General features: G+C 40.3%; 1 protein-coding gene across 1 annotated transcript in view; it reads right to left on the reverse strand.

Moving 5' to 3' along the window:
• Window positions 1-2,733: 2,733 nt before the first annotated feature.
• The window catches only part of SEMA3D (sema domain, immunoglobulin domain (Ig), short basic domain, secreted, (semaphorin) 3D), a 140,021-nt gene continuing 129,145 nt past the window's right edge, over window positions 2,734-13,609 (reverse strand). The window contains exon 18 of the mRNA XM_010580948.1: window positions 2,734-8,666. Coding sequence (XP_010579250.1) covers window positions 8,253-8,666 — 414 coding nt within the window. The 3' untranslated portion in view covers window positions 2,734-8,252. The remainder of the gene's footprint in view (window positions 8,667-13,609) is intronic.

The raw sequence follows: 13,609 nt of genomic DNA on the forward strand, positions 1-13,609 counted from the left end.
TTCCCCCTCCCCCTCTCCCCCCCCCCCCCCGACACCCGCCTCTGCTAATGAACGCGGCTAATCAGCCAGCCTGTGCAGAACACCTCTTCTTCTGCAGGAGCTAAAAGTGCTTTACCAGCTGCGTACAGGACCAGATCTGGGACACGCTGGCAGAATTCCCACTACTTCAATGGGACCAAGATTGATCCTACATGAGACATTATCAAATGCAGCCACCTGTGGGGAGGGAGTGGGGGAACACAGCAGCTGTTTAGCAGCACACAGTAACACAGAAACAAGAGTTCAGGCTCGGAAATGAAGAATACCATATCCAATTGCAACTGCAGGTGGAATTTAGGTGAGCAGAATGCTATTGCCGCAGTTGGGATTTGGCGTCAGCTTTCAGGCCAGCAGTACCCGGGGACCTTTCCCAACAAAGGGTCAGAAGCATCGTGGTCTAATGGACACAGCATGGGACCGGGAATCAGGCGTCCTTGAGTGCGCCAATGTGGATGTCCTTGGAAATAACATGCTGACCGTCTGTTAACAAAATAGTCTCCTTAACCTTTAATAAATCCCCTGAAACACAGGGGGCTGTGCTGAAGGCTCGAAGAGGAGGTGGACCAGTCAGCCTATTTATTTTCCTGCCTAAAGATTTAAAAAATTTTTTTTCAAAAATTTCCCTCTCCCCATAACTGTGGAAAGAGGCATCAATACCTGATTAAAAAAATGAACAACCCTTCCTTCTCCCCAGTTATCCCCATCCTGAAAACACTCTGAGGGGCGGGAGACAGTCACACTCCCTTAGAGCCAAAGATGCTCCTGAGGCAGTCCAAGACGGATGGGCAATCAATTGGCTTGAGAGTAACTGTAAAACACAATGTCAGTGCAGTCTTTAAGGACAATGGTAGTTGCTAATCATCTAGAAATGCACACATTAAAAAGCTATTACTGAATTTAAATTAATAAGCACAGAGCTGCCTATTGTGTATTGCTTTGCATGTATTAATCTAAATCACTGTGAGGCCCGCGGCTTTTCTAAGCTGCTTCTGTAGACTCACTCTGTTGGTCTTAGGCACATCCTCAGCGGAGGGGTGAATCTCAGACAGTCTTTACTCAGGTAAGACTTCTGAAGTAAGACACTTTAGATTACTGAACCTTGCATTAATATTCTTGCCATTTCCATGACACGCTTCAGACTTTGTTTCTCTGAAAACTCATATTTTACTCTGTAGTTTGACATGGGTTTAAAAAAGAAGCAAAACCTCAGAATTTGCTGTTTATTATAGTATGAACGAAATATACATTTGTTTCAGTTACCTTTGCATATAAGATTGAAATATTTAGTAAACCAGCAGGCATGGCAAACACATAGCTTATTTAAGCTATACTTCAGTTATCATATCAACTCAATGAGCTGCACCATTTACGAATAGATACTCTTATCAAAACATTTCAGTCTTATTATTCTATAAATAGTTATACAACATAGTAAAAATCAGCCTCACTCACAAAGTCAATCTAAGTACCACTCATGCCTTACAAATTAAAAAAGAATGTACGTGGTGTACAATTCCTGTGCTGGGCTTCTGAAGGAGTGATGAATTTCACCTTAGGGGTAAATATAGTCTTTACTGGTCAAATACGTGGTATTAATCATAATCCTTGCAGCCAGTCCATTTGGAGTGACTTTTCATTTTGGAATTTGGAATTTGGAGATTATATGCTTTTGTAATCTTTTCCTTTCTTCCCAGCCAATATACATCCTGAGATAGTCATTGGGAGAGGGGAATGGAGATGCATGCATCATCAAAAAATGAAAAAATTACACAAACATTTGGAATCTGTTTTCATTCTTCATTTGTATTTTCATAGATTCCTATGCTTTGCATCTGTTTTTTACAGCCAAGATATTTTCACAGGCAGTCTTAAAATGGGATTATTACAATTCACTTCTACAGAAAATGTCCTTGAAGAGAGTCACATAAAGTCTCCAGAAGAGGACATTAACAACCTCTGATGCTGCTTTTAATTTGTCTTTTTTGAAAACATATGGAATTATAAAAGGATTTCCACTTCTACTTACAATTTTCCCTTTTTTTTTCTGATGTTTTTGCAAAGAGAGATTTGAAAGTGCAGATTTTAAGAAAAAATTATTTTCTTAGTGAAAAGCATTTTTAATAAACATATTTTAAAATTAAAATGACAGCACTTTTAAAACATAAAGCATTTTAAAATATGAAAATAAATTTAGAAAGTGAAAATCTGTGAAATTCTGTTCATGTATTTTTATTTTGATATTTCTGGCAAGTATAGATAACAGACCTGATAACAGATTAGATTTTCTGGATCTGTTTATATTGACAATATTTCAGAAATTAAAATATATACCTTCTGTAAATCTACCCTCGACTTCAGCCTGGCCAGAGAAATGGCACAGTGGTCTTTACACTCTCAGCATAGTCATTTTAGCAATAAGACTTTTCCCCTTGCAAATGTGCTATGTTGTCTCCATACCAAAATATCTGCCCAAGCCTTCTGTTCCTCTTACTGCTTTGTCATATGTTGCACCATCAGAAAGCATCTGGCTTTAGGCATGGTTCCTTTTAGTAGGAAAAATAACATGAAAAATATTAGCAGAACACAAAAAGCAAATCAAACACACACATACACGCAGAACAACAACAACAAAAAACCCACAAACACCCCCCCAAAAAAACCAAACCCCCAAACAAATAAAAACAAAATGCCGTACAACCTTGCAAAAACCCAAACCAAACCAAAAAAACCACTCCACCCCCAAAAACCCAGCCGAAGTATTTATATACCATAAGAGGAAGGGAACAGAATATGAAACACCACCAAAATCGAGATGTGTCTGGGCTCCTTACAAATATCACAACATCTATGGCTGGACAGATGATTTCCTTGGCTTGTACTCTTTGAAACTATTAACCAGCAGTCCATATCAATCAAAAAAAATCACCTGGAAATGTTCTGCTGGTTTTTTTACATCGCATGGAAAATCTTATGCTTTAAAGCACAAAAAGCTTTGATTTTAAATTGGAGAATTATACACAGCAACCACATAAGCAAAAAGGGAAAGGAGAGCTCTAAGCAACAGTCCCAAAAATTTCCTTTGTAAATGAAAACCCCATCTGGTCTCCAATTTACCTCACAGTGTTTGGTTTGCATCTGCAACTGAATGCAAAAGTTAATGCTTAGGAAAGTCATCGTCTGAAGGCAGACTGTGATACTACGACTTTGTAGGGATGTTTATATGTCGAGGAAACACCAGACCCCAGAATATTCCTCCATATAAAACTGGGGTTACCTGACAAACCAGCGAGTCTCAAAGGCAGGAGACAATGGGTTTAACTAGTGGAAGAAAAAAACAAGCAAGTAAAAATCCAGTCTTGCTACAGCTGTCAGACCAGATGTTTCAGCTGCACATTGGCAAGTGATAAACTCAAGATTACAATTTGTTTTGTATCCTTACCTGACCAAAAAAGGAAAACAAATACTGCTGTTTCTAACGCATTTAGGATAACCACTATTATTATATAGAGAAATAAAATCTTACAAATCTGCCTTGTAGAATTTATAATTAAACTCTTTTCCCATGCCTTCTTTTTTGTTACTGTAATGAACTTATTTTACAAACCTCGAAATCTGGATTACAACTGCAAAGAATGTCACACTTCAGCCAACGACAGAAGCCTAGTTCAGGGTAATATTAGCAACACTATGGTAAAATATTACAATAGAGACCATTTAAAGTTTATAAATTGTAACAGAATATATTAGAGAGACATATGGGCTTAATTTTCCATTCAGGCAGATGTAATTCCTTAGACCTCCATGTCTCATCTACAACTGTGTGCAAGAAGGACCAGGCCAATATACTCTACAGAACAATACATAGCTTCGGGTGTTTGACTACCAGACTATAAATAGATTATAGTCTACTTAGGCTACGATTCAGTTCCCGAAGGATTTTAATCTCTGCTGTCAGTGGAAGCTGAGCTGAACCTTGACTCTTGAAATCACATTTGCCTTTGCAAATTAACCTCTGTTAGAAAATGAACAGAAAATAAGATATTTGTATATGCACTCCTATACACATATGCTCATATGACAAAACATTAGCAAACTCAATTTCCATTAGTCATTATTAAATATTGAGGCATTATTATGAGACACAGGCTCATTACATGAAGAATGAGTAATAATAACAAATAATTATTCATTTTCTGAAATGTTAAATGCAGATCGATACCCATAATGGTTAGATCAAAGGGATCATAGCATTTGAACTGTAGGGATCTTCTGATCTCAAAAGCACACGAACCAGAGGAAATCTGTTGCATTTAACTTCATTAGAAGTGACATAAGAACCAGGTCCAAAATCTGCGTATGAACTGGAAAGTATTCAGGTTCTTAGATAGCTCAAGCAATGTAAGTTTAACTACTTGAGAGAAAAGTATTTGCTTATGGCATGAACACACATTCACACCTGTTGTTGGAACAGTTTCCAGTAACGGAACTGGTTTATCACAATAAGTGTTAATACTTTATTCCTTTTTCTGCTAATCCCATTTTCTGTTTTATTTTAACTGACTGCAAGATCGCTACAAAGTTTAGGGCCCTGTTGGGCTTTAAAGCTTATGTCAGTTTTCAGCATTTTTATAACTACAGCTCACATTGTGCTGGTTATTCTAAGAATCTGTTTGAAACCGCTTCAGTCCAACACTGACTTTTTGCTGAAGTAGGGTCAATGGAAAAGTTTTGTGGAAGGAAAAGATAATGTATTAATAATTGGACTCCTGGTTGAATGCATATGTAAATAGATATCTATGTTGTATCATATGCGCTAAGGGATCTGTTTAAGACCTACAGTTATTAAGGTGGAGGCAACTTTTTTCCACTCTGGACAAAAACTTCGTTTACCTTCATTTTTATGGAGCTCTTGAAGGAGTCAAGGCTCAGTTTCATTTTAACTACGGGCCTGTTGTGGCTCATAGTACAGCTCACGGCAGCCCAGCTGACCCTCAAATCATTGATTTGAAATTTAAGCAGACTTAGAGTTAAGCTTTTAAATTATAGAGAAGGTGAAAGTTTTTTAAAAGAGGGCGATCCTCTCCTTTTACAGTTTCTGGGATAGCTCATCCTCTGAACCCTTCTTCAGGACTGCGGGTTGTGGAATGACCCACTGCTCCTCCTGCTCCTACTCCTGGCTTTGCATTGCTGAGTCCTGCCTAACAAAACCCTGTCTTACCTCCTGCAGTGATCCCTGATCTGTCCCTCTCCTGCCCTGGTCTCCAAGGTCCTCTGGCCTCCTTGCATGTGTAATACCTGCTGTGCATGAGGAGCTGTGCTAGCCCTGCCAGCTCTAGCATACATCTTACCCAGTGTATCAAAACACAGACTTTTATCTACGCAATATTATTAAATATGCTCCCTGGGGTGGCATGAACCCAATACAGCACACCGGTTTGGAGGATATTGAATTTATTTCCCATGATGGAAGAGGCCTTATATCTCACTTGAGGTTTTACGCTACCACTGTACCCCAGACTGATGAGGTCATTTCTTTAAGAAGAATCTCATTGCAACAACATTGAAATAAAAGAAATGAAAGTTGTTTTTAAGAGTAATAACATTTTAATTCAACCATTCAAATCTAATGCTCCCAGCACTGAGGCCCTTAGTCATCCCAGATTTCTACTAAAGTCAGGGCGAGCGGTTCATTTGTAGAATACATACCCCCAATCATATCTAAACATAAATCAGATGATTTAGTTTTCATGGAGGAGAAAAAATATCAAAGAAGAAATTGATTGGCCTTTTTATGAAGTAGGCAAACATGTGATGAGAGTTGTCTGAAATGCAATAATTGAAGTACTGCGTCACCACTGGGGAGAAGAGTAGGTCCTTTGTCAGTGCATGCGAATGCAGACCACCTGTTATTCCATAGCCTTGGTGTGGTTCTACTCATTTACTTAATGTCCAAGTCAGAGAAATGGGACTTTGTGGACTGATAAAAATCTAACAAGGAATAATTGGGCAGTTTCTCTATGGTGACACTATAACCTTCCAGCCAAGAATATCGAATATCCCTGTCTTAGGGTGCTTTATATGTAGTAGCTTAATACAGCCCCCCTCCTTTAAGTAGTCTTAATTGGCCTTAAAATCAAGGTACCCAAAATGACAAGCCTCTTGTGAAATGCCTGGCCTACATTATTTTGCAGCAAAAATGCCAAAAAGTTCTCTGCCTGTTCTCAAAGTACTGTACGACTGGTTAGTATCTTCAGCATCAGTGTCTCTGCTGATTAAAGGTCCTGTGCTGAGAAATGCCCTTCTCCCCACAGACATCTTTTATAATAGTTAGCACTCAGTGCTTTACATGATCAAAGCATTGTACGCATGCTATCTAATATCTCCTAATTAACTCATACATCTCCTATTAAAAAAGCACCTAAAATTAATGACATATGGTATCGCTGGCTTTTATACAACACATGCAAACTCAGCTTTCGGGTTTTACAAGAACGTGGGTAAGCTGAGATTCCTTTCTGAAATCTGACAAACACTTCGCCATATCTGACTTTCAACAGAGAGGAAATTAACAGCGATGCAAATTGGATCTACACAATTATAGATCGGGGACTGAATGCGCATACAAACACTAGCACGGGCAAGGGCGAATCTACAAATTTCAGAGCCAACGTTTTCAGTTCCTTAATGAGGTGCACACCAATTACACGGGTTTCCCACAGACTTTGCTCTCAAGATCTGTAGAATGCATGAGAAACAAGTAAAGTCTGTCGTTTTGGTATCCATCAAAGCTCTCTTTCCATGTGAGGAAGTGGCTAATTTGTCATTTCACACTCAAAAAGGCGTGAAAGGCAAAACGGAGGGAGGTTAGATGGAAGAGAGGAAAGGGGGGCTGTGACTCATGAGAAGAGACAGTAGGCCTGATTTTGAGCTTGTGTTTGTTGCTGCATATCAGGAATAAAATCAATGAAATCACATTGACGTAAAATAGCCAAGAACGAGGCCAGTGTTTCTTGCTTATATGGGAAAATTTACATTATTAAAACCAAAATATGAACCAAGGAACAAGGAACACTTTACAAATGAAATTATGGTATAAAGCAAATTCCTAACTTACAAGTTTTATTTACACATGGACATCTTTTGTTTTATTTAATTATAATAAAAGTATTAATTCCAACAATGCAAATTTTCAACTTAAAAATACATAAGACCTTTGGGAGAAAATCCCAAAGAATACACACATCTGAGGAATGTCAGCTCTGTGTCAAGAGCACTGGTCTCAGCCACCAAATACTTTCCCTCATCGTCTTTTGTTTTAGCTTTGTTGTCTTATTTTTCTTTTCCTCTGCATAAAACAAAGCTAGCAAAGGGCCAGAGAAACAGTCAGAGTCAAACCTTTGGAGAGATAGAAGTGCAGGCAGGAATCCCATTATTCGTTAATAGGATTTGTGCACGTACCTCCCACGGACCACTTAGGAAATTTACTCCCAAGCATCTCGGTGGCAGTTTCAATTAGAGTCAACATTTCATTTCAGCAGATGGACTGCAAACTGGTGGCTACTCAAACTCTAATGAGTAACGCTCGATAATTCCCCTCTCTTAAAATATGATTATGATTTCTCTTTTTTTATGGGGAGCGTGAATGTTGTCCCTAAGCCAATACTTAATGTGATGTTTTGCTGTGTGGCTCTGTGCTAGCAAACCCCACCCATGAGCCTGTATACAAGCCCAATGGGTAAATTAGCAGGTATTTTTGCAGATCTGTCACACGTGTCTACCATGCTTCTTATTCAGAAAGATGCCAAAGAACTAGAAATACATCTGCCCTCCCCTGAAATGTACCCACCCCTGCGGTGGAATGTGGCAGCAAATACTAACAAGGGAACACGGACACTAAATTCTATGTGAAAATTATGCAGGAAATACAGAATACAGCTCACGTAGCCTCAGGCTACCCAGAAATTAGCTAAAAGTGTACATCTTTTCTTTTTAATGAATGCATTTGAAATTATTGCCTGGTGTGCGGTACTCCAATAAGGAACATTTCATTTGGTATCGAATCCCATTGTACAGTCTCATACAGATTAATAGTGATGGTGAGTTATCTGTTTTCAATAAGAAGCAGTACTAATTCATAGGCAAGATGCACAAAACCAGAACACAGTATAGTTTTTTGCATGGAAAATGTCCTTTCTTTAAATAGCATTTACAAACTATGTAGACGGTGGCCTGGCTGGCTCATGGTGCCTTCGGTTTCGCTTTTTTTTCATCTCCTGCACATGCTTCCATTTGGCACCACCTTTGTTCCGCTGCCGCCGCTTCTCCCGGTGCCACATCTGTTCACAGTATTCATCCAGGCTAAAGCTGGGGCTGCTCACCAGCTGGATGTAGTCCTTGTACCTCAGCCGGGACTCCGTCAGCAAATCCCTCACCCGGCCCTCCTCATCCTCAGTTTTCTGAGTGCTTTCCATTTGCCCGTTCTCAATGACGTTTAAATTCAGCTTCACGATGGTATGGACAAAGGTGTGCTCCTGGGCTTTGCAGAAATAGGCTCCCGCATCCCTTCTTTGCAAGCTGCGGATCAGCAGCCCATGCTCCGTTTTGATGATCCTTTCGTCAGCCTTCAGCTGTGGGCAAGGAAGAATGTGGTAGGTGAGTTTCATCAGCAAAACCAGACCGCGTGTCAGCGCTATACCGAGGTGGAGAAGAGGCTGGGCTGGCACACGGCATGCCTCATCCCTCGGGTGCCAGCACACCGTGGGTCACGTGCGGCTGGCACAGATACCAGAGATCCTTCCAATGGCTGAGTTCTGCTCCTAACTATAGCACCTGTATCACTGACATTTCAGCATGCAGTAATAGAAGATACATACTGTACAGCTGCAAGGACAGAGAGTAACACTCATCGCACTACAATGCAATAAGTTAGACCACGTTCTCCCAGGAAGGGTAGCTAGTTAGTGCCACAAACCCCATTCATTTTTTAACTGCTCTTCTTGAGGCATCTGTAATGCACCCAATATACCAGTGTGCTTGTATACACCTGGAGTGCCGAGGCCCTGTTACGCTGAAAATAAATACTACTACTGATTGTTAAAGTGGAATGCTGTGATTCTGATCTTCTTCAACTGGGTTTTACAAAAGGAAGTTGATCCTGGCTTTGACTCACTGAGATGTGATTAAAAGCACCCAATGAGGTTAGACAAATACAACCGAGTACAATTCTTTTATTGTTAAGGTCTGTGAAGAAGAACTCAAGAGGAAAAAAAAAAAAAAAAGAGGAACAAAAAAAAGGCAATGAAAAGAATGAGATTGCAAGTGAGAGCTGAAGTCTGTCAGCGTGGAACTGTAATTTCATTTATGAATGGAAATATTTCCAAAAATACAGCACGATCTCGCTTGTTAAAAATAAGGAGCACCTTAGAGTAATAACTGTCAGGTAAGTTACATATCTGGTGATCTGAAAATGATTTCCAAAATAACCTAAGTCAAAAAAAAAGCATACCCCCCCTCAAAAAACCCAGGATGGGGCACTGGGCACCCAAGTATTTTTGCAGCTGGAAAACATAGAAGGTAAGTGATTTGCCAAAGACCATATAAAGATTAGTAGCAGAGGTGGAAGTAGAAAGCAGAGCCCTAACTCCGTGTCCAAGCCCAGCATTTCCTTTGAAAACGATCCTGGTCTCGTCCAAAGCTGTCACCTCCCAGGCGCGCTATGTTCTGCTGCCGCACAGAGGCTGCAGCGCACACCGGCACCGAGGACCTGAGCGCTGCTCGCTCAGCCCACAGCAAAGCCAAGGCCTTAAACACAGCCCCGGCGCTGCCGGGGGCATTGCTTTAACACAGAAAAACTCCAGCACGAGGCTGAGTAGTGGGTTTGAGACGGAGGGAGTGGGGGCAGAGAGAACCAACACAGAATCTGGAATATTTCCCAGAGTGCACATCTGACCCTCCAGCAAACTTCAGAGGATGAAGATCAGGGAGGCATAAAGATGACTAAATTAGATTTATTCACAGTGGGTAAGCTACACACTGTTTCTTTATGTAGAAAATCTGCACACGATTCCCTCTTCTACTCCCTGGGAAAAAATGTACACATACATAACGATTCTCCATCTGTTATGATTCTAACTCACTAGGACTTTATCATAACAGGGTCTCTCGGAGCAAAGAGATGGATGAGATGACCTCCCAGGGCTTTTTGCTTTACCCTTTCCTAAGTTTCTATGATATTGACTTTGGAAGGGTTAAATAATTTTAGAGACCATTTTGAGATCACCAGAAAAAGCAATACACATGTATATAATACATGCACAGAGAGCGAGAGACACTTTGACTTGCTACTGTATCAGCTATAACAGTCTTCAGTAACATGCAGATCAGATAGGTAGATAGATACGTAGGTAGATGGATAGATAGAGATGTGGATGGATGGATATAGGCCTCCGTACTGCTATTGATCAGACTGCAGGACAGACAAGAAATCAGCTGCTACAAAAGCCTGGTCTAAAAGTGGCTGTGGCTGCCTAGTTCTGTGGCCAAGTATTTTTTGGCTCCTGCCACCAGTTGACGGTGTTGGGTCAAGCCCGAGCTTTAGTTTCCTTGTTTGTAAACTGTATATAAGCATGCCTACTTGGCACCAGCCGGGTGAAATCATACTAATTTCAGGAAATTCCTGGAAAATCGATTGTCCTGACAACAGGTGCTACATGAGCACAAGCTACTTTTGATTTACTACACTGAGTTTAAACCAGAGAAATCATGGTCAAGCCACAAGCACATACACAGAAGACAGGAGGGAGACAGACTAGAAACAACCCCCTCTAGAACCTACAGCATAGGGCAGTAGACCTCAATTTTATCAGCGAGCGACACTTCGTTCCAAGTAAGTGTACCTTTCTTACAGTAAAAACAGGAGCATAAAATGCATAAATGAATCCACAAATAAGTAGCTGTAGGCAGAAATATGTCTGGGGCAGGTGTTTCCTTGTGGTGCTGTACTCCACAGAGAGAAGCAGGAGCAGGGGCCAGGTGGAAGTGTTTTTGGAGGCTTGGCTGTTGCAATATGACAAGGAAGCCCCTCTTTCTTCTGCCCAGGGTTCATGTCAACATGAAGACCCAAGTTTGAGAAATTTAGGGAAAAGGATGGGAAGAAGCAGCTAATTTCCAGACATTCGGGTTTCATAAGGCACTGTGCAAAGACCGAGTTCCCACATTGTCTGAGTGAAAACAGGACGGATCTCTTTGAGCTCAGGGCTTGATGCAATTGCAGCAGTAGCATCTGCCTATCGGTGGCTCTGCCAGTATTGTAGTCTAGAGTGTCTTGACAGCTGTGTACCTCCTACACTTGGACGATCTCCAGCTGGCTGTTTCGGCTGGCTGGGCACCACTCCAAAGAGCCCTCACTAGTGCTTCGCCTATTTTCAGTGAAAAGAAGGCAGAATAATGGCAGATCTAGACTTGAAAAGATCACTGGACCCCCAAGTCCAGCACCCTGCTACTCATAACTATTTACCATTTGTGTCGCAGCCGTCACTTTCTAGTTGTAAACGTGTTAACTGGTAGAGTTGCCCCTCCATCCGCCTTGGGATACTGCAGAGAAAGCTAACAGAGTCTAAATTGGTTGTGTCCCTTAATCCCAGCCCATCACAACTCCTATTTTTAATGAAGCAGCGTTCTTACAGAATGTCCTGTATTAACCTTGGATATTGATTTACGGTGACTGTCACCTCCTCCTTCTCTGTGCCTTCATTGTTCATTCCATTCTTATCCTCTGGCAGGATGAAATTATGGCTCCGATTTCACATGCATTGAGCAACACTTCATTACTGTTTTCCCCCCTCACTTCTCTTTTTGGTATCCTGTTTATGTTGTTTTACCCATAAGTTCAGAACTCTTCCTGCCTTTCCTCTCTATTTTTCCCTCCACAGGGCTCTGGAGTTTCATAAACACCTGGCATTTCATTACTTGGTAGTAGATCTTTAACCTTTCACTTGAATGCTTAATGTGCTCTTTGGTTCCTGACCTATAGATGTAAAACATATTTTATTAAATTTTGGGGTGAGTGAAAAGACTAGTTAGGTAAAAGACATCAACTGTGGATTCATTGCTCTCCCCCCATGTCAAAATCAATAACTCTCCTAAAATATTTGTAAATAGGATTTAACTATTCAGAAGCACAAAAGCTTTAATTCATGAAAGCTTGCTGACATGTGCTTAAATTTGAGCGTACGATAAAGCTTAAACATGAGAGACAGTTTTGTCCAATGAGGAACAAATTATAAACCACAAAAATGAAGCAACTGATTACCATTAACTTTCGTTTCTTAGCGGAGTGGGAGCAGATTTTTGACAATATTTTATCAACAATTTGTACTTTTCATCCTTCATGATAAGCACATAAATTTGCCTAAAATTACATTACCTGAATTATGGCACATGCCACAGATACTGGCAATATTTGACAAAAGGGAAAAGATCTCCATACAAATCAAACACTTGATTTTCACAGCCTGAATTTAACAATGGAGAAAAAATAGGCATTGCCAATAATCGTGGCAAATCTTTAAACAATCAGTAAGTTGGAAAACAACCAAGGATTTGAAAGTGCTGTGGCACCAGGTTAGGTCAATGCCTTTTGTCCTTTGCTAATGATGTGTTTAGATAGCTCCCTCTTTACAAATAATTCACATGTCAACTCTTTCACAGTTAAAACACTGCACCTGTCTGGGACAAGAAAGTGGCTTCAAAGCCTGCCTTCCCTCATTAATCAACATGTGAAAAAATGTTAGAGGTAAAGCTGGACTAATCATGGGTTAGCTGCAACCCCTGAACAAATTGAGAGGGGGAGAAAGGAAAATGAGGAACATTTGCTGAGAATTCACATTCATCTTTGATTTTCTATTGTTTTCTTCTTCATCCTCATCATTTGACTGGAAATAAAGATCACTCTGGGGTTTTTTTGGCATTATTGTTACACATGACTTTGTTTCTCTTGTACTGGGAAAATAATCATTTAACTCCAACACAGCTGTAGAGTTAATTTCTCTTTTCTTTTCCTTTTTTTTTTAAACTTCTTTTTTTATTTACCAAGAAGCCACAGGAAAAATGAAGAACACTTTGCTGGTACAATGTCATTATGGAAACACAAAATTCCTATTATTTGCAAGGTGTAGCTAACTTCTTATTCTGCAACTAAATTTCAAACTCCTACCCGCTCCCCCCCCCTTATATCCAAATCAAAGCAGAAATGTCATGTGCTGTATCTCAATTCAGAGTTACTTCTTTTTTTCCCCAGGAAACTGTCAAAAATATTAGTCTTACTTAAGAATCTCAAGGTATTAGGGGGAAAAAAAAGCCAGTGAGTCATATAATAAAATAAAAGAGTGAAAGCATGAGAGCTGTAAGTAGTGCCTAGGCTGCAGAATGAATCTCTTATTTTCCCCACTCTCTTGATCTCTTTCTCATTGACCTAAGGATTCAAACATTGAACTACACTCCTCTAACAGAAGGTACTAGTGGAAACTCAGTCCTTGGTGTATGTCCTCTTCCTTACTCAGCTCTCATCCAA

The sequence above is a fragment of the Haliaeetus leucocephalus genome, unplaced genomic scaffold (assembly GCF_000737465.1).
Source record: "Haliaeetus leucocephalus isolate CR32 unplaced genomic scaffold, Haliaeetus_leucocephalus-4.0 Scaffold751, whole genome shotgun sequence".
Classification (NCBI taxonomy): Eukaryota; Metazoa; Chordata; class Aves; order Accipitriformes; family Accipitridae; genus Haliaeetus; species Haliaeetus leucocephalus.